Source organism: Amphibalanus amphitrite, unplaced genomic scaffold (assembly GCF_019059575.1).
Source record: "Amphibalanus amphitrite isolate SeventyFive unplaced genomic scaffold, NRLGWU_Aamphi_draft 000964F_arrow, whole genome shotgun sequence".
In the NCBI taxonomy this organism is placed as follows: domain Eukaryota; kingdom Metazoa; phylum Arthropoda; class Thecostraca; order Balanomorpha; family Balanidae; genus Amphibalanus; species Amphibalanus amphitrite.
Window position 1 is genome coordinate 2,554 of NW_024882458.1, and position 21,020 is coordinate 23,573.

General features: G+C 48.2%; 2 protein-coding genes across 3 annotated transcripts in view; both read right to left on the reverse strand.

Annotated features, from left to right (window-relative positions):
* Positions 1-14,652: 14,652 nt before the first annotated feature.
* On the reverse strand, positions 14,653-17,120 carry LOC122368650. The gene is made up of 4 exons (XM_043342804.1): positions 16,308-17,120; positions 15,830-15,979; positions 15,384-15,549; positions 14,653-15,073 (listed from the first exon to the last, which is right to left on the reverse strand). Exons 1-4 carry the CDS (start codon positions 16,518-16,520, stop codon positions 14,826-14,828), a joined length of 777 nt encoding a protein of 258 aa, XP_043198739.1. The 5' UTR covers positions 16,521-17,120; the 3' UTR covers positions 14,653-14,825.
* A 2,157-nt stretch (positions 17,121-19,277) lies between these two features.
* Positions 19,278-21,020, reverse strand: part of LOC122368651 (protein O-glucosyltransferase 2-like) — a 109,647-nt gene continuing 107,904 nt past the window's right edge. For both annotated transcript variants that reach the window (XM_043342806.1, XM_043342805.1), the window contains one exon: positions 19,278-20,544. In XM_043342806.1, coding sequence (XP_043198741.1) covers positions 20,416-20,544 — 129 coding nt within the window. In that variant the 3' untranslated portion in view covers positions 19,278-20,415. The remainder of the gene's footprint in view (positions 20,545-21,020) is intronic.

Here is a 21,020-nt window from a genome sequence, read left to right on the forward strand (position 1 = left end):
GTACTCTCAGACGCCGGTGGGGCCCTCAGAGTCACCGGTGTAGGACATACAGAGTTACCGGTGGCTGACTGCCAGAGGCATTGGTGTGGGGCCCCAGAGGCGCCAGTGTGGGACCCTCAGACTCGCCTATGTGGGACCTCAGGAGACACTGGTGTGTCAGAGGTGGCGGTGTAGGGCCCTCAGGCGTGTCTGTGTGGTGCCCTCTCAGTCGCCGGTGAAGACTTTCAAAGGCATCGTTGTGGGAGTCCTCACTCCTCAGAGACACATGCATGGGGGCAAGGGGTCTTCAAGAGACCAGCAAGGGCCAGCAGAGGCCTTCAGGAGCCCTGTGGGATCCAGGAGACCGGCGTGGTACTCTCAGGCGTCACTGGGAGCCCTCAGAGTCACCAGTGTGGGGCCCACAGAGTTGCAGGTAGGTAGCCGTCAGATGCGCCTGTGTAAGACCTTCAGAGGCGCCAGTGTGGGGCCCTCAGAGCGGCCGCCGCGATGTAGGGCCTTAAGAAATATTGGTGTTAGTCCCTCAGATTGGCGGTGTTGGGCCCTCACACGCGCCAGTGTGAGACCCTCACAGGCGCCGTTATGGGCCCTCAGAGGCACTGGTGTGGAGCCGTTCCATGCGGGTATGGGTCAGGACCCTAATTAAAGCTGAGCTGACGCTTAATGGGTCAGCAAGGTCACTCAGAGGTCAGCACAGGGCCCTCAGAAGCCGGAGTGGGGCCCTTATGGAGATGTGTGATGTGTGGCGACTCAGGAGGCCGTGACTCCGTGAGGTGCTCTCACGAGTCCTGCGGGTCTTATCTCAGTCGAAATAAGGCATGCTTGGACCCTGAGCGGCCAATTGGCACTGCAGGGCCTCTCGGGCCCATAGGGCACCATGCATCTAATGAGGCGGCACGCGCCCCTTGTGCCCCCCCCCCCCCCCGGTTACGCTGCACTGGCTGCGGCCATACTGATAAAGGTAAATCATATTCTAACCGTCCCTATTCTCAAGCATAGGCGGCGGCCGATACCTGGTTTGCGCAATATGAGTGCCATCGTTAGACAATACGGTCAAAAGTGTTGAAGCGGCATGACCATGGGTGTAGTTTTCCAAAAATCATTGGGGGTGCTCAATAGCTTTCAGAAAGGCATGCCATATTTTTCGTAGGTCTTTTTTCAGCTGTTCTTTTTTACTGTATCAGGCATCATGCAAGAAATGATGTTAAATCGATTCGAGAGCTTGTTTTAATAGCGCCACTGTAAAACAATTTTGGCTCACCCAATGCATTCATAATCACGGAAGTTTTTGAACATATTTCAGAACACGCTGGGTTTAAAATTTTTAATTCAGGCCCTACCGGACTTTTGGTAGGTCCGCGCTTAGGCAGCCTGGTCTGCATAGCTCTGCACGAATGAGCTTATATTGAGGGCTATCCAACATGACGCATGACGGGACAGGCTCGATGGTTACTCTCCGGACATGGTTCTCGTGAAATATTGCGTTTTGTTCCTGGAACTTAAACCTCGCCGGCACAGGTCATTTGCGTCCTTCGATGGCACAAGGGAGGGGGGACCCCCCTCGCGTTTGGCCTCTGATCGAGCTAGAGCTTCGCGGAAAAAAAAACGAGCGTGTTGCCCGTCACGAGAGAAAGCCGATGATACCCAATTTTAAGGTCCTAGGTCTTCGGTTGACATTCCAGGTCAGGTCAATGACCCAAAAGTCGGGAAAATCGTGACCTATTAGAAAGTCGTAAAATGTGGCTGCTATGGGGTTTCCGGGGTGCTGATCACGAATATCGTGTTAGTTTTGATCACAGATGATGTCTTTAAGCATTTAGACCAGGTCGGGTCAGGTCAGGTCAGGTCAACCGGTAGGGGCCGTGACGGGTATTTGTAGTACGTGTCAACCGCCTCTGACAGCTTCGTAACATGTTACGAAGGCAAGGCACCAAAACTACTTCGTAAATGTTCAAATGGTTGCTAAATTCGAATTCAGCTCGAAAAACTAGCCTAGAAACATGTAAAACTCGAAAAGTGAACCGGGGTCACCAAAGGTAAATGACCTGACCTGATCTTCAGGTGACCTTGACATCCACCCTAGGGAGCAACATCAAATCACATGTTTGAACGTTTGAAACCACGAAAAACTTGCAAAAGCGCGGCTAAGGCAAGGCGACATACGCCGAATCGCGATTCCGGCCAAACATGGTCTTGGAAAGTAGGTCATCGGTCAAAGGTCATTTCGGTCAGGGTCATGAAATTTTTAGAGTAGGTATAAAATTGATCAATGCGAGGGTACTGAAAGTATCGTCGCGATCGGCCGCTTTTTACGCGAGTTATTCGCGAAAAACCTTAGGGGGGTTGCATCAACCCCCCCCCCCTGTCCGGAATCGCGCGGCGTATGTCGGCTCGCATTAGCCGCGCGTTTGCAAGCTATTCGTGCACACAAAAATATTAACACCGTTAGCGGTGTAATTGCACAGTACCTACATATCTGAGCACTTGAGGAAAGTTAATTTAGTCCCTTCCCCGCTTAAATTACTCGCGCTCCTAAATGAACACCAGGAAGAAGGTAATAGAACACTGTTATGAGGGTTGGGTGTTTTACTACATGTAGTGTTCTATTGTGTTCTATTACCTTCTTCCTGGTGTTCATTTAGAAGCGCGAGTAATTTAACCCTCGCCCGCACATGCTATTTTCCCATCCTAGAACGCACATGGGGGGGGGGGGGGGTGGTTGCCACCCCCCCGCGCCATTTCGTTCCTATTGGAGATAGAGCTTAGCAGTAAAGACCAAAAAGATTCTTTGGGAAGAGACGAATCCAATGATACCCAGTTTTACCTTCTCAGGTCAGTCATTGACCTTCCAGGTCAGGTCAAACTAAAAAATATTGCTGTTTTGGGTCACCGTTGGATATCAAGTGCGCTGCTCATCAAATACCGATGACGATGCTGTTTTCTGGTGCCAAGCCAGCTAGAACCTCTTTGTCACACTACCCGACCAGAATTTTGCTGCTGAGGTCATTTCAGGTCAAGTTAGGTCAAGATCAATTATATGTGTTTGTATGTCTGTGTGTGTCTGTGTGTATACTGATGTGTGCACCGATTGTTTTTGGGTCCATATTACATGAAATCATGATCTGAGAAGCTTTTACCAAAAATGCAGTCAAAAAACTTCACAAAAAGTAAATTCAGCTTGCCTAAAACGCAATTATCTTAGATGACCTAGGTTGACCTTGACCCTGACCTTGACCCCTGTACATCGTCGAACAACATGTTCCATGATAGGTGGGAGGTAAGACTGGCAAAAAAGGCCGAAATCAGGGTGTCAAAAGCTCACAAGGCCCATGGCAAGCGAAAGATGTTGAGAATTGGCCATTTGGGTCATGACATGACCTGAAAAACAAGGTCATATCTCCGAAACCAAAAATCACAGAAACTTGAAATTTTCAGTGGACATCAAGAAAGGATAGAGGAGCAGCTATACGAAAAATCAGCCTTCTAGCTCTAAAAATGTTGAGTGCAGAGCAGAAAGACTACCTGGGGGGGTGGCAACCACCCCCCCCCCCCATGTGCGGGCGAGGGTTAAGTGGGGAAGGGACTAAATTAACTTTCCTCAAGTGCTCAGATATGTACTGTGCAGTGTGCAATTACACCGCTGACGGTGTTAATATTTTTTTGTGTGTGGTTTCAAACCTTCAAACATGTGATCTGATGTTGCTCGCATGCATGGTGGATGTCAAGGTCACCTGATGGTCAGGTCAGGTCACTGACCTTTGGTGACCTCGGTTCACTTTTTCGAGTTTTACAAGTTTCTAGGCTAGTTTTTTTTTAGCTGAACTCGAATTTATCAACCATTTCAACATTACGCAGTAGTTTTGGTGCCTTCGTAAAATGCTACGAAGCTGTCAGAGGCGGTTGACGCGTTCTACGAATACCCGTCACGACCCCTACCTGTTGACCTGACCTGACCTGACCCGACCTGGTCTAAATGCTTAAAGACATCATCTGTGATCAAAACTAACACGATATTCGTGATCAGCACCCCAGAAAACCCCATAGCAGCCACACTTAACGACTTTCAAACAGGTCCCGATTTTCCCGGCTTTTGGGTCATTGACCTGACCTGAAAGGTCGGCCGATGATCTAGGACCTAAAAGTTGGATAGCATCGGCTTCCTCTCGTGACGGGCAACACGCTCGTTTTTTCCTCTAAGCTCTTGCTCGATCAGGGGCCAAACGTGAGGGGTCGTACCACCCCCCCCCCCCCCCCTTGTGCCGTCGAAGGACGCAAATTGGCCTGTGCCGGCGAGGGTCAATGTGCCTGGGAGGCGTAACCGCCGCACGGGCTTGTTTCATGTGCCCTTCGGGAGAGTGAACACCGTAAAGAACTGTCTTTCTGTGCATATTCCTCGGTTGTGCAATCAATTTTTGGCACAAGGTCCGTCGGTGGACTTTTACCACCCTTCCACGTCCTTCCGGCGTGAGGCTTTCCAGTACGCCCGAACACTGGGCAGCTATGGGATCTCTCTGTCATCATGTCCCACTTGATTCATTGGCCCAGGTTGTACTGAACTTTTAGAATATTACAGAAAATTGGATATTGTTAGGCTGGCGGCTGCTTATACATGCTTGTATGTTTTACCCAAACAGAGGAACTAAGTGTGGTATGGTATGGTGTTGTGAATGTCGATAAATTTTACAGCCATTGACATTGTTTGCCAACCTTCATTTATGTTAGATTGGAGATCTTACTTAGTTCCAAGCACCATAATATCAGATGTAATGTAAACACATATATCATGCATCTTAATTTGTGGTAATTTATTCAATGTATAGGTATTCCCTTAGTCACTGAATTGAGTATAAGCATAGTATTTGCATGATTCACTGAGCTCAATACAGAAGAAAATTATTATTACTGGAGATTACTGGAGAAGAAAATACTGATTATTGAGGGTCTTGAGTCAGCTGGGAATGTTTTGATGAGGCTGGGGGTGCTTTAACCCTCGCCGGCCGAGGGGGGGGGGGCGGGTGCCGCCCCCCATAGGGTTTTTTCGCAATAGCTCCGAACACGCTGGCGATAGAGAGCTGAAACTTGGCAATTCAGGGCTGCGGAGTCGATGGATTTTCGGCGACTCCGACTCCGACTCCGACTCCGGCTTTCAAAAACCAGCTCCGACTCCGACTCCGACTCCGGGCAGAATTGTCGACTCCGACCGACTCCAACTCCCGACTCCGACTCCGCAGACCTAGCAGGGCTGCGGAGTCGACAGATTTTCGGTGACTCCGACTCCGACTCCGGCTCGGGTTTCTACAGGGTGTTTCACTAAAAGTGTCAAAAAGCAAAAGGTCATAATGCACATAATAACAATGTTTTTAAAGAAAATTTGCATATCATTTCATCCGCAATTGTTGGACATTTGAATATATAAAAACGATATCACCGTCACTCAAACCTATTCCACACATCTGCCCCTTCTTTTGATGCACCGTTTCGGTACGTGTCCGGAGGTGACTCACAGCCCGTTTTCATCTTCAGCGTCCAGACTGTCGGCAAAGCCTTGAATTGTGCTCTTCAGCTCCCGAAGTGATGCGACTTGAGTCTTCCTCAGCTCTGCGAGAGCTACTGAGTCACTGACCAAACCAGAGGCTTAGCCTTGACAGATCGGGGCTTCGCGCTGGCCAGGGGCGGGCGGCGAGGCAGCTGATTATTCGGCCCAGGAGCTTCTGGTCCAGTCAGTTCCTGGTGGCTACAGCCGTTACAGTGGTTGATTTTAATAACTTGTAAGGCCCTGGCTATTTCTGATGTTGGAATTAGCTTCTTGTTATCTTCAAAGGCCCTCAAAAAGACCCTGACCTTCTCAACGGTTTCCGCCGAGAGGTGGGGGCAACCCCGCCTTTTTTGGACTAAAACCGGCATCGAAGGAACCCTTTTAAACCTCTCAACAAGCCCTTTGAAACTTTAATAATCTGGAACGTAGCGAGGTGAGAGAGTAGTTGCGGTGTAAATAGCCTGTTCTTGTTCTGCATAAGGAAAAAATGACTAGTAACTTTGTCCTCCTGCCCTCGCTCCGTATGAGTGTAAAATATATCTTAAATGGATAAATTATAAATGTCCAAAAATTTGCAACAAAGCCACGTGCGCAGCCACGTGATTAGCATATTCTATATATCTTTAATAAGCATTCACTTTTTGACACTTTTAGTGAAACACCCTGTAAAATCGACTCCGACTCCGACTGCGACTCCGGTCACAACTGTCGACTCCGACCGGCTCCGACTCCGACTCCGACTCCGCAGCCCTGCTTGGCATACCTGACCTTTGATCTAAGCCAGATCTTTTGACACCAACCGCATTTTTGGGTCAGGTAAGGTCACTGACCTATGACGTCATAAGTGAACCTCTGAACGGTCTTCAGATGTCGCAACTTCGCAACGCCCTCACTGCCAGAGGAGATGTCACAGGGAAATGAAACTTGCAGGATCCAGTATCCATTATGAGTCTCACAATTTGTATATCTCAGATTTTTCCTAAAGGTCATATGAGGTCAGGTCATTTTCGTGACCTCACCATTATAAGTCAATGGGGAAAAATTCAAACTGCTATTCTGGCGCCAGGAACGATCTACAACTATCCCAAGCACACAGAATCGTGATTTGATGCACTCCTTGCAAGGTTAGATGCGTCACTTTTGCAATGTTGACCTTGCATGACGTCATTTATGACGTCATCAAGGTCATATTAGTTTTTCGTCAATAACTCCTGATCAAATTGAGCTAGCGAGTCGGGGAAGCCACCAATGGACTCAAGAAGACCTGCCGAATCGAATGATATGCGACATGACCTATTTCGACCAGCTTCGTGACCTTAGGGTGCTGACCTGACCTTGACCTGAGGTCAACACCCCAAGTTGACCTGACCCGAACAAAAAGTATATCATTCGACGCGCCTGAGCGAGGCGCACACGATGCTGCCAAAATCGCGGCCCTGCGGCCGTTTTTTGCGAAGTTATTCACCAAAAACTGAACCGTACCTTGGGGCACTTGACCTGACCTCAGAGGTCACCGGTTGACCTACGACCTTAAAATCGGGTACCAATCTCTGCATCTCGTAACGGCGCCCACGCTCGTTTTTTTTCCGCGACGCGCTAGCTCCACCAGGGGCGAAACGGCGAGGGGGGTCGTACCCGTCCCCCCCCCCTCGGCCGGCGCGTATGTAGAAAACCAATAGGTCCGGCGAGGGTTAAGGAGGCAGGGGGTGCTTTAGGGAGGCAGGGGGTGCTTTAGGGAGGCAGGGGGTGCTAAGCTCAGGATTGGGGGTGCTTGAGCACCCACAAAGAGATATACCTAAAGTTACACTTATGGGCATGACTCCCCTGTGGTAAGAACTAAGAAGCAACATACTTACAAAATAAAGCAATGACAACTAAATTGAGGCTACTAAAACGACTCTGATCACAAAAGTAGTTACTAGGAAGGATTTCTAATCCATTTTTATTTAGTTCCTCGTTATAGGCGTAAGAAGTGTAAGTCTGAACGGGGGGGGGGCATACTTGTACTGAATGCCCTCCCCAGGCTCCTGTCGGGGGGGGGGGCATATGCCCCTAATGCCCCCCCCCCCCTGGATCCGCCAGTGACAGCAGACGCCCAGTCAGAGAGATGGATCAATCTGTAGTCGGCCTTTGCTGAACATCCGGTCCTTGCCAGCGCTCCAGGCTGCTGCATAGGGCAAAATGAGACCGTGTTGAGCTTCTGAATGGGTTAACCCTCGCCCAGTTTGAAGGGGGGCAGTATGACCCCCCTGTGGTTTTTCCTGAATAGCAAGAAAACAACGGCGCGCAGCAACACCAAGTTTTTGATACCTTCCCAGGCGTCAATTTGACACCTTCACACAAAATTTCAAATCTTAGGTCACCTTTGGTCAGGAGTTATGAGGTCAAACTGGGCTCATCTTTGAGCAAAAATGAGTAAAAAAATGCAATCTTTAAACGCTCACAAAAGCTACAGTTACTAAGCAATTTCAAAGTTCGTTATATGGTCATGAGTAGCGAAAGAGGGCGCTACAAAACTGCTATCTCTGATTTTCAAAATTTTTGTATTTTGACCCCAAAAAATTAAAAAAAGCTTTTCTTTTCGAAAAACGCAAACAAATCCCAAAACTTTTTTGAATTTAAAAAAACCGGAACATAGGATGTGATAGCCCCTGCGCTCTTCTATCTACATAGCAATTTTTTCATCGATACCTGTTTTTTGACCAAGTTATAGCGAAAAAACTGCTCAAAATTGATGACGTCAAATTTTTGAACTCAATTTTTGGCAATTCCAGAGTACCTACGTAGCGCAAAACAAAGACCAGACCACCATTGAACTCCCCGTGACGAGCTGCATCGAATCGATACCAATTTTATGCAAAAATATCAACTTTGAAATTTGACCTTATTTGACCTGACCTTCACCAGAACATAATCTAAACTGACCCTAAAGGCTGCCTGACCCACATAATTTGACATTTGGCATATAAAATGGACCATGAAACATGCGTCACATGATATTCTCATATTGTGACCCTCAGTGACCTGGCCTCTGTGACCTGACCTGGTATCAGTGACCTCAAATAGCAAAATATGTGTTTGACGAACAATACCCCATCGATGATTTTCAATGAAATGCAGTTTACTCGATTTTACAACGCATTTCTTGAAATACCTGTAAACGGTGAAAATTCGACATTTGACCTCACCTGTGACGTCATCGGTTTGACCTATCACCTAGGTCAATGAAATTAGCCCCGCGTTCGATGTCTCACGGACGACGAAGATTCTACGCCGTCCGGCCAATCCCGTTCAAGGTCAGCGAGGGCTCGGCTGCGGTTATAGAACGTGATTGGCCGGACGGCATAGAATCTTCGTCGTCTGCGAGACATCGAACGCGGGGTAGGTCACAAGGTAGTTCCCTATTGGGGCTATCCAACGCCGTTTGCTTCTTGTCGCTATGTTGCGTGGTTCTCGAGATCTTAGGGGGCCAAATTGCCCCCCCCCCTCCCAACAGGGCGCGTTGCTCGGCAGTCGGCAGACCCCAACGGAGCGCGGGTTAAAGGAAATCTACTCTTCATATTTTAATTACACTGATAACAGTTTTTACGGCAACATCGAGCTGTTACAACTATCACCAGTAAAACGCCTTTTGGGCGAAGAGCGAGCGAGCGAGATAGTGAGCCCTGCACGTAGGGAAGGGCGAGAGGGTACTTCTAACGGGGCTTGTGCCAAGCAACCTTCTAACCGGTCGCTAGCGGTGTGCCAAATTTGAACGCAATCGGCCCAGCCGTTCCTGAGATCTGGAAGCGGCATTCTGCACGTGCGCACGTGCAAACGGGGTCCAAACTGACTTTTGCACGGCACCCTACTAACTGGTCCCCAACCGTGTACCAAATTTGAGCGCAATCGGCCCAGCCGTTCTCGAGATCTGGAAGCGCCCCCTGCACGTGCGCACGTGCAGTAGCACCATAACCCCAAACATGGGAATGCACTGCCTGGTGGGTGCCTACCTGTATGCCAAGTTTTAGCGAAATCGCCCCAGTAATTACCGAGTTATTGAAATGGGAACAAATTTGGCACCTCTTCTTTTTGTATTTTGCACGTGCAGTGGGGGTCACTCACATAGATCAAGAGTATCCGACCTTTGGTAGAAGGGATGCAGCTACCCTACACAAATTACCGCAAGACAATCGCCCAAGCGGCTGCTGAGATATGAGCCTCCCAAATTCACTACTTTTGCAAAACAGTTTGAACACCCTTGACCTTTCACGTGCCACGACGGTCACTGAGATGTGTCAAAAGTAGTCAATTACGGGGTAGAAGGGATGGGGCTACCCAGAAAAAAGACCGCAGGCCAATCGGTCCAGCGGTTGCTTAGATATAAGCCTCTCAAAAGAGTTACAGGCCGGGCCGGGACGCTCATACCGAGATTTTTCCGTTATATTGAAAAGACTTCGCTTCGCTCGCTGCGCTCGCTCGCTCGTAACAAAATGTAAAAACGATTTCAATGTTGATACACGAGTCAGTTGGGAAGCCGCATGCAAAATTTTATCAAAATCCGTTCATAACTTTTTGAGTTAGGTATATGAACTGAAAACAAACAGGTAAATATTTCTGCCCCACCCTGTATTTATGCTCCTCTAAAAATATTTTCATATAAGGACAGCTAATTTCCATCTTCGGTAGAGGCTAGATATTACACGGAAGCTGATTGGCTTTAATTTTATATGTTCAATAAAAGATTCTCCACACACTTCCTATGTTCATCGCAAAAGCACTGACCCATTCAAGGCCCTATATACCGACCCATTAACATATCAATTTCATCGGAAACTGCCTCTCTCCATCCCACCAGCAGATAGGAATAGCCTAGCGTGAATGTGGCTTGAATGTAGAGACCGCAGACACCTCAACGGTGATGACATTGGCTTCTTAGGGTCCTCAATAATTCTCTAAGAAGCTTCTGATCGTTCTCTGTGGCGGATGTGTTCTCATACCTAACACGGGGTGATATTTACAAAGAAACTACAGCATCACAGAGTCGACATATTACAAATAGATATGTATATGTATTCATTAAATACAAAACCAGCATACAGAATACTATACCAGTATAACGCCTTTTGGGGCGACTAACGGAGCGAGCGAGAGGGTGGGCCTTGCACGTGCGAAATTGCGAGGGAGTACCTCCAACTGACTTGTGCACGGCACCCTACTAACCGGTCTCTAGCGATGTGCCAAATTTGAGCATAATCGGCCCAGCCGTTCTCGAGATCTGGAAGCGGCACCCTGCACGTGCGCACGTGCAAAATGGGTCCCAACTGACTTGTGCACGGCACCCTACTGACTGGTCCCTAACCGTGTACCAAATTTGAGCGTCATCGGTCCACCCGTTCTCGAGATCTGGAAACGACCCCTGCACGTGCGCACGTGCAGCAGCACCCCAACTCTGGCACATGGATATGCAGTGCCTGGTGGGTGCCTACCTACATGCCAACTTTCAGCGCAGTCGGCCAAGTAGTTACCGAGATATTGCAACAATTACAAAACTGACACCTCTTCGTTTTGCACGTGGCACGTGCATAAGGGGTCACCCACATGCATCGGGAATAGTCCAATACTTGGTAGAAGGAATGAAGCTACCCTACAAAAATTACCGCGTGTAAATCGGTCAAGTGGTTGCTGAGATATAAGCCTCGCAAAAGCGTCCGCACGGCCGGCCGGCCGGCCGGCCGCTCATACTCAGAAATTTCCGTTAATCTAAGGAAAGACTACGCTCGCTTCGCTCGCTCCGTAACCAAAGCAATACCTGCGTGTGTAAGAGTAACGATTGGGAAACGTTACATCCTGCCGCATTCTACATTACGGAGCGATACATAACTGTGTGCGCATTCCCACTTTACTCAACACAACAGTCATATCTTGAAAAGATGATTCAGTCTACGAAGCACATGTGAGTACTGAGTATTAATGTTTGGACCACTTAATACTGCCCTGTCGTGACCTGGTCATCGTTACAGCCCACCGAGTTAGAACGCTAAGGTACTCCTTGAACAGTGAAACCTAACTGATGAGAAAAGTGCAGAGCTCGCAATCTCCCTGACACGAAAAAAAAAAGACATCACTACCGTCAACCACGCGAGTCAGTACGAGTTCTGTTTACGCTGTAACAGTATAGTTTTTCAGCGCTAACAATCTGAATATGCACATTCGCAAACGGTCCATTTTTCAAAACATCCGCCGCCAGCCCTGGAAGACCTTTTTGCAATCCAATTCCACGCTGCAGAGGATATTGCTGAGTGACATCGATCCGATTACGGGTTCTGCAGCATTCTACATTGTCTCAACGCCTCACTTCTTTGCACAAGATTTCTATCGCAATAACAGCTCACCCTAGATTATGCGGACACTGCGCCTCCTGCCCAGGTGACCTCCTAGTCCCTCCCTAACCTGAACCATTCCTGTAATCCAACGCCTCTCGAAGACACCCCATGAGCGCCCCTGTGCGGCCGGTGCGACCAGCCCCCGTGGCGGCCCCGACATAGAACGCGCATCTGGCTCACATCGCACCCGTCTGATTTAGTCTGGAGCCGTGCTGTAACCCGTGCCGGGCCGGGGGGGGGGGTGTTTGAACACCCCCCTCTTGCGGTTTTTCGCAGATATCCTCTTGAGTCCCGCCAATTCGCCCATGAATGGAGAGCAACGAAACTTTTTTAGCTGAGAGCTTTGGTGCCAATAATGACCAGATTGGTGACATTTCAGCCGTGAAGGTCATCGCGCATGCGCAGTGACATGTATACTGGGATATACAAAAATACTCAAAGCCTATAAAATATGACTGAAATGCAATCCATGAAAACTTCCATACAAACACCAAAGTGTATTTTTTCGTTTGTTTAGGACGTAAAATGGCTAATAGTATTGACACGTTTAATTATCAACACCACTCGCCCTTAACTTCAGCTTCTTCTGCCCTTGCCCACTGCTCTTAGGTCTTTAGTTGCCATTTCCTTTGAAGATATAGAACTTGTAGCACCTGTTGCGAATCGATAAACAGTAGATGAAGACCTTGCAGCATTATCTGAAGCGACATCTCTAAAAAAAATTCGCCGTATGGTGTGTTTTAGAGAGGTGCTTGCCTATGTCATTGTGCTTAGGGGTCGGATTCTAATTCATCGGGCGATTTATCAAACTTTGAGTGAGGATCTACGGTCATTGAGGTCGCCAACGATTCGAAGAATGTTAACGCTCAACCACAGAGCCATTTGAAGGCATAATGTTGTTTGTGAGCCACAAAAAATGGCTTTAACTAACCCAGCAACCATGTATACTACAGTATACATGACTAGTCCTAGGCACAGTCCGTTGTATACTGACGTTTACATTTCTCCGTCGTGCAGGATCCCGTTGGTCACTCGGGTGTACATTTATTTTTTTCAGAGGTCAATTCCTCCGAATAATTGTATAGTCTGTTCCATATCAAGCTTGCAGTTGGAATTTCTTCGGCAAATCGCTCCTCCGCTAAGAATTTGCTTCTTAAAATGTAAGAGCTGTATATACAGAAATCACGCACTGCTTTCAGCAGGGCACTTCGGCTGCAAACTTGAAACGAAACAGAGTATAGTGCTACTTCTTAAAGGAAATAGTTCACTTTCACGAAATTATTTTTTTGCAATGGATTTGTGATTTTTTATGTTCAAAATGATCAGCAAAGAAAATAAATCCTTTTTATAACAAAATATTATTTTCTATATTTTTGATATAGGAAGAACTTTTCAGTTTCTGTAAGGCACAAGCGATCCAGTATGAAAAGAGCATGGGTCCCGAAAATTCTTCAGAAACTAGAGAAATCGCGGCCACCGGCATTTGGGCGATCTGCTCGTGCTTTTGTTACTGGAGCGCCTCACTGGAGCGAATTTCTCAAGAGTTCTCGTAGATAATTTCTCTAGTTTCTGAAGAATTTTCGGGACCCATGCTCGTTTCATACTGGATGCGAATATATGCAAGGCACACATCCTCAACGCAAGGCACATTTTTCGGGACGAGAAATAGAATATCTTTGCCTAGGGTGATCGTTGGGCTGTAAAAGCTCCTGATTTATGCTCGTCTCAGCCCAAGCTACGGAACTGCTATTCCAGTTCAAAACCCATGTTAAAATGTGAACTATTTCCTTTAAGCACGTCTCAAAATTTTTCGGGCCAAGGACATTTGTATACCTTAGTACCTATACATGAACTTTAATTCTTTCTGGAAAAGTTCCAAACACACAATGTTGTTTACAAAACCTGCAAGCAATGATCAACGACGAATGGTTATGTTAGCAAAACAACAGTTTTCGATGAGTCATACTCTTAAAAAGAAATAACAGGAAAATAATTAGGAGACGTACCTCTATGCTGCGACCGCCGAGATACCGGGAAGATTGAAGCGCTGGAGGCGTCAACAAATTCAACTTGAGGATATAAATTCAGCCACCAGGTGGCGGACCATGGCACTGCAACGCATGGCCACGAAATAGCCTAGCCATTAGTGAATTCCGTATAGATCGACTTAGGACGATGTATACCCCAGTATACAAAAAGAACCAAGAGGATATCTCAAAAACGGCGGCGCGGAGCGCGGCTTTTTTAGCACACCTCTTCATGCATCTTTTCTACATGCGTTGTAAGAATTTCAGACCCAGGGCTCTCAAGGTCAGGTCACAGGGTCACGTCAAGTGACCTCACCTCAGAAAAAGTTGCAATCCTCGTCATAGCTACACCGACTGAACGATCGCCTTAAAACTTTCAGCGATGATAAGAGTAAAAGTATGTACAAAATGTGTATCTCGGAATTTTGATATCGGTGACCTAAGGTCTGGTCAATTTCGCAACCTCTCCATTATAAGTCAAAGGGAGAAAATTGAAATGCGCCTATTTTGGACGAATAGTGTTCAAAACCCTCTCAAACAAAAACACCCTCTCATGAGTCTCAAACAAACAACAGTTTCTCTGATATGTACTGATATGTAGTTTCTCCGTGCTTTTTTCTTACTAAATAGTACCTATGCTATCGGTTGAAAGTTCGAGGTAGGCAGAATAATTAAAAGTAATTTTCTAAGATTTGCGTCGTTGAAAACAAAGGCAGGTCAAACACAGTTCGTGGTCAAACAATTATAATTGTATTGCACAAGGAACGATGATGGGATGTACATCGCGTCATATTGTAAAACAACTTCAAAGTGACTTGCTTTGAGCATGGCTTCGTTCCGTCCGCCAGTGCCCTGCGTCGGTCGATGACCGTGCTGCCTCAGAGTCTCGTCAGCAGGGATTTAGTGGCGTCCGCCGAAGCGGCGGCCACGGCCGCGGAAGCGGCGGAGGCGGCGGCGCTGGGGGCCGTGGTCGTGCTCGTCGTGGTCGTCGTGGTCGTGCTCGTCGTGCTCGTGATCGTAATCCTCGTCGCCGTGCTCGTGCTCGTGCACGCCGGGCTTAGAGAGCTCGTGGAACATGTTGCTGAAGTCGGGGAACTTGGCCTCCATCTCCTTCTGGGAGTAGTTGTGCGAGTTGGCCGGGTTCCAGGCTATCGAAGGGTGAGGGCGAATGGGTCAGAACCTGGGCAAAAGAGCATCACCAGACCCAACCACCACGACAGCCAAATCGCTTAGACAAATCAGCTTCGCAAAATGACCACGAAACGATTACAAAATGTAATAGCCACCCACACAGAGTCCGGTAGGTCTACGCACAGTGAATCAACTCGAGCATTACGATGCACAAAATATGGACCGGTTGTACATCGACTGTGAAAATGTGATCTCGAAAACGGTTTGTTCAGTACTACAGAAGCTCAAAGAGCCTCAGGTGGGATTGTGTCGATGCATTCTGCCTACCGGGGATAGCGACGTAGGTGACGAAGGCGGCGTCGTCCTCAGAGAGCGACTCGAAGATGCAGTAGGTGCCCTTGGGGATCATGACGGCAAACTTGGCGCCTTGCTTGTGCAGAGGGTGGCCCAGCACCACCTCCTTGTGGATGCCGCCGTCGGTCAGCATGTGGATCTGAAATCACACGCACGCACAAACGGTGTCACACGCAATTGTGGCCAGCTGCATGTGGACTGGTAGGCGGTCTCACTGCTTAGTGGTATTGAAATTTATAAGACCCACCAACGGAGGCTCAGAGGTCCTTCCATCACGATATGAATAGGATATTATCGAGGGTCATATGCATATCCAGCGTTACATGTTACCAGTCATAAAAAAGCAGCAAAGGGGTTTCGTTGTCAAACAATCTGGCTATCCAGGGCCCAGGAGACACTGCACTGATCACGCTTCTCACCTTGGTCAGGCTGCCGCGGTTGTAGGTCATGAGCAGATCCGAGGTGTCGTGCTTGCTCCACTTGCCGAAGAAGCCCTTCTGGCCGGGGGTGATCATGCTGTTCACGAAGGAGAAGGTCGGCGCCTCAACACCGCCGAAGGTAGCCTGGACCTGTCGCACAACAGACGGTAAAGGATTAGAAAGTACGCCAACAAAGTCATGGGAAACATGTGCCAGGTTTCCGTCATGAGATGTCTTAGACCTTGGCTGATAGCCATTTCTACACGTTTTGTTTCTAAGGAGGCATTGTCCTTGACTACAACAATGAATGCACTGCTGTCAAAGATTGTTGTTAAATTTACTGTAAAAATAGGTGCTATTGCAGCCAATTATCGTTATGCTATACTATAAAAGATAATCAATTCGAATGCGCTAGATGCGGCTCGGTTCACTGCATCTGCTTCCGCCGCCTGTGCGGCGACGTCGGCCGCTGACTCACCGGGGAGCGGAACGGCGGGCCGGCCATCATGCCGTTGCGCCACTGGATGTCGAGCGCATCCTGCAGCTCGAGCTGCCGGGGGGCGACGGCGTGCAGGAAGCGCCGGTACAGGTGCGTCAGGCCGACCGTCAGCTGAGCGGCCGTCGGAACGGTCTGCTGCGGCTGCTCGGCCGCGGCCAGGGCGCACACGCAGGCGATCAGCAGCAGCTTCATGGTGTCGACTGAGAGTGCCGACCGGTGGGAACATGGCCTTATATACAGACCGCAGCGCGCGCCCTTTGAACTCGACACGCCCGGGGAGGCGTGTCGGTGGAAGAAAAACAACGCCACAGAGGCGCGTGGTGATTGGGGTGGGCACAACGGGCCGTCCAAGCCTTACACAATACACATTACACAGCGTCGGGAACCATGCACAGCAGACGCCCAGTCAGAGCGATGGATCATTTTGTAGTCAGCCTTTGCTGAACATCCGGTCCTTGCCAGCGCTCCAGGCTGCTGCATAGGGCAAAATGAGACGGTGTTAAGCTTCTGAATGAGTTAACCCTCGCCCAATTTGAAGGGCCAGTATGACCCCCCCCCCCCTGTGGTTTTTCCTGAATAGCAAGAAAACGACGGCGCGCAGCACCACCAAATTTTCGGTGCCTTCCCAGGCATCAATTTGACACCTACACACAAAATTTTTCATCTTAGGTCACCTTAGGTCAGGAGTTATTAAGGTCAAACTGAGGTCATGTTCGAGCAAAAATGAGCAAAAAAAAAAAATGAAATCTTGAAACACTCACAAAAGCTACAGTTACTAAGAAAATTCTAATTCTAACCCACGCCCATGTAGGGCAACCCCCCCCCCCCCTGAGGTTTTTCTTAGCTACACGCCGAACCGTTTCAGATAGCCTGCTCAAATTTTCAGTACCCTCTGGGGCATCCTTTGCGCAACTTTTGGTATTTTTTTGTCAAGGTCATGTCAGGTCACGGAGTTATGACGTCATAAAGGGAACAACCTCCGGCCAGATTTACGCTAAATTGGAGATTGCTTCACATTGGTATAAATGCCGACTGACCTGACACACTGATGGATTGTTTTAGAATCACAACTGGCTGATTTGACATTGGCACAATGTCCGTTGACATTTTGAAGGTTACTAAAGGTCAAGGTAAGGTCAGTGACCTCGGTTGACCTGTAATGACTTCTTGCACTTGTATGCCTTTTCGGGGTATTTTGATGCCCTGAATTCGAATTTGCTATCCATTTCAGGCATCGTCGGTTGTTTCTTGTAGTTCATTTTGGGTCAGGGTCAGGTCAGTGACGTCACACGCCTGACGTGACCCAATGCACAAATGACCTTGCAGACTTCCGATGCTCCCAACGCATCATTTTTAGAGTTATGACATCGAAATACACACCAAACGATAGAGAATTGATCAAGGATCACGATAGTGAAGGTTTCAAGTCGATGTCTCTGACCGTTTTGCCGCAATCGGCGCAGAAATCTGAAAAAGTTAGATTTTTCCGAAAATTTGACCTTTGACCGGTCATAAGTAGGTCAAATGTTGACCTAGGACCAAAAAATATACCACCAATCGCGAGATCTCGTTGAGAGCAATCCGTTGGTCTTTTCCGCTAAGCTCTACGACGCTCCGTTTTCAAACGCCAGGGGGGGTCGCACCAACCCCCCCCCCCCTGCATGGGCGAAGGTGGCAAAACACCGTTTACGGGCGAAGGATAAGAAAACTGATTTTTTTAGAAAAACGCAAAAAATCCCATTTGTTAATTTCGAGAAAAAAACGGAATACCTACAATAACCTACATGTGATAGTCCCTGCGCTCTTCTAGCTACATACCAATTTTTACATCAATGCCTCTTTTTTGGCCAAGTTACCTATAGCAAAAAAAAAACTGTTCAAAATTGATGACGTCAAATTTTTAACTCAATTTTTAGAAATTCTAGAGTACGTAGTGAAAAACACAGATCACCATTGAACTCCCCGTGACAAGCTGCATCGAATCGATACCCATTTTATGCCAAATATCAACTTTGCAATTTGACCTAATTTGACCTGACCTTGACCTGACCTTCATCAGGACACAATTTAAACTGCCCCCAAAGGCCGCCTGACCCACACAATTTGGCATTTGGCATATAAAATGGACCATAAAGCATACGTCACATGATATTCTCATATTGTGACCCTCAGTGACCTGACCTCTGTGACCTGACCTGGTATCAGTGACCTCAAATAGCAAAATATGTGTTTGACGAACAATATCCCATCGATGATTTTTAATGAAATGCATTTTACTCGATTTTACAACGCATTTCCTGAAATGCCTGTAAACAGTGAAAATTCGACATTTAAACTGATCTGTGACGTCATCGGTTTGACCTTGGTCAATGAAATTGCGCCACAAGGTAGTTCGCTGTTGGGGCTATCCAACGCCGTTTGCTTCTTGTCGCTATGTTGCGTGGTTCTCGAGATCTTAGGGGGGCCAAATTGCCCCCCCCCCCTCCCCGTTGCTCGGCAGACCCCAACGGGGCGCGGGTTGAAGGAAATATACTTTTCATATTCTAATTACACTGTAAACAGTTTTTACGGCAACACCGAGCTGTTTGGCAACGCTTCGGGAGCTGTGGCCAGCCTACTTCAGCGCCGCAAAGTGTTTACAGCGGAAGCTGGTTGGCTTTAATTTTATATGTTTAATAAAAGATTCTCCACATACTTGCTATGTTCATCGCAAAATACTTAACCCATTAAGATATCAATTTCATAGGAAACTGCCCTACCACCAGCAGATAAGGATGCCGAGGGTAAAATGTAGGGACCGCAGACACCTGAACGGTGATGAAAAAAGCTTCTTAGCGTCTTCTTAGAGTTCTCTAAAAAGCTTCTGAGCGTTCAGTCTGTGGCGGATGTGTTCTCATACCTAACACGGGGTGATATTTACAAAGAAACTACAGCATCGCAGAGTCGACATATTACAAATAGATAAATGTATTCATTAAATACAAAACCAGCATACAGAATACTACCCAAAGCAATACCTGCGTGTGTAAGAGTAACAATTGTGAAACGTTACATCCTGCCGCATTTTACAATACGGAGCGATACATAACTGTGTGCGCATTCCCACTTCACTCAACACAACAGTCATACCTTGAAAAGATGATTCAGCCTACGAAGCACAAGTGAGTACTGAGTATTAATGTTTGGACCACTTAAAATACTGCCCTGTCGTGACCTGGTCATCGTTACAGCCCACCGAGTTAGAACGCTAAGGTACTTCTTGAACAGTGAAACCTAACTGATGAGCAAAGTGCAGAGTTCGCAATCTCCCTGACAAGAAAAGAGACATCACTACCGTGAAACACGCGAGTCGGCACGAGTCACCGTTTACGCTATAACAGCATAGTTCTTCAGCACTAACAATCTGAATCTGCACATTCCCAAACGGTCCATTTTTCAAAACATCCGCCGCCAGCCCTGGAAGACCTTTTTGCAATCCAATTCCACGCTGCAGAGGATATTGTTGAGTGACATCGATCCGATTACGGGTTCTGCAGCATTCTACATTATTTCAACGCCGCACTTCTATCCACCAGACTTCGATCGCAATACCAGCTCACCCTAGATTATGCGGACACTGCGTCTCCTGCCCAAGTGACTTCCCAGTCCCTCCCTAACCACTCCGGTAAACCACCGCCAGTCTGCCACGACAGACAGAGACTTCTCGAAGACACCCCTGAGCGCCCCTGTGCAGCCGGCCCGACCAGCCCCCGTGGCGGCCCCGACATAGCACGCGCATCTGGCTCACATCGCGCCAGTCTGATTTAGTCTGGAGCAGTCAGCAGAGTAAACCACGCCTGTGTTTCAACCGGTTCATGGCCAGCCACCGGGCGGTCACCGGAGGTGCACGGCGGGTGACGAGCTCGCCATTGGTGGTGACAGTTCTGCGGAGGTGACATCAGCACGCAGGCCGATGACTGACCAGAGCCCGCGCTCGGCGCATGTTGAACAGATCGGCGATGACTGATGACTGAGGTGTGTTGAGAGGCCAGTTCCGGGGCCCCTCAGAGTGGACCTTCCACCGGCTGTCGCCCGGTGACCGGTCAGGTCACAGCTCGTCCCGGGGTCGGCTTCGGTGACACTCGCAGTCGCCGAACCGCCGGTCATGGTCCGGCGCAGTGACCGGTTCCATTCCCTCCCGGACGCGCACCGGGGACCGGAGACGAGTGGCCCACTCCTGGGGATGCCGGACAGAGTCAGTACAGCGTCTTTACGGCGTCAGTGCAGCGTCAGTATAGCGTCAGTACAGTGTCAGTACCGCGTCAGCCAGTCTCACTCTCACACTCAGTACACTGCGTCAATAAACAACCACATTTTCACAGCGCTTCAGTCAAAGTAAGGTATCAATAAGCAATATACCGGTATGCAGATCAACCAATCAGCTCAGATGATTGGATCTAGCCCTCAGTAATTGAATACGTGAATTACAGTGGTCTGAGACTCAACAAGTTGATGCTAGTTGCGAAAGCGTTAACATTTCCGGCCCGATCACAGACTGTTCCTTCTATTTGTCTCAAGCATGAAAACAAGGAGACGCACTAATGTATGGCTCAGATGAGGTGGGGTTTCACAAACAGCATCTGGCTATGTTGCTTAGGTATATTTATGATCCTTGGAAGTTGGAAGGCAAAGCATCCGCTCCCTCAACAATAA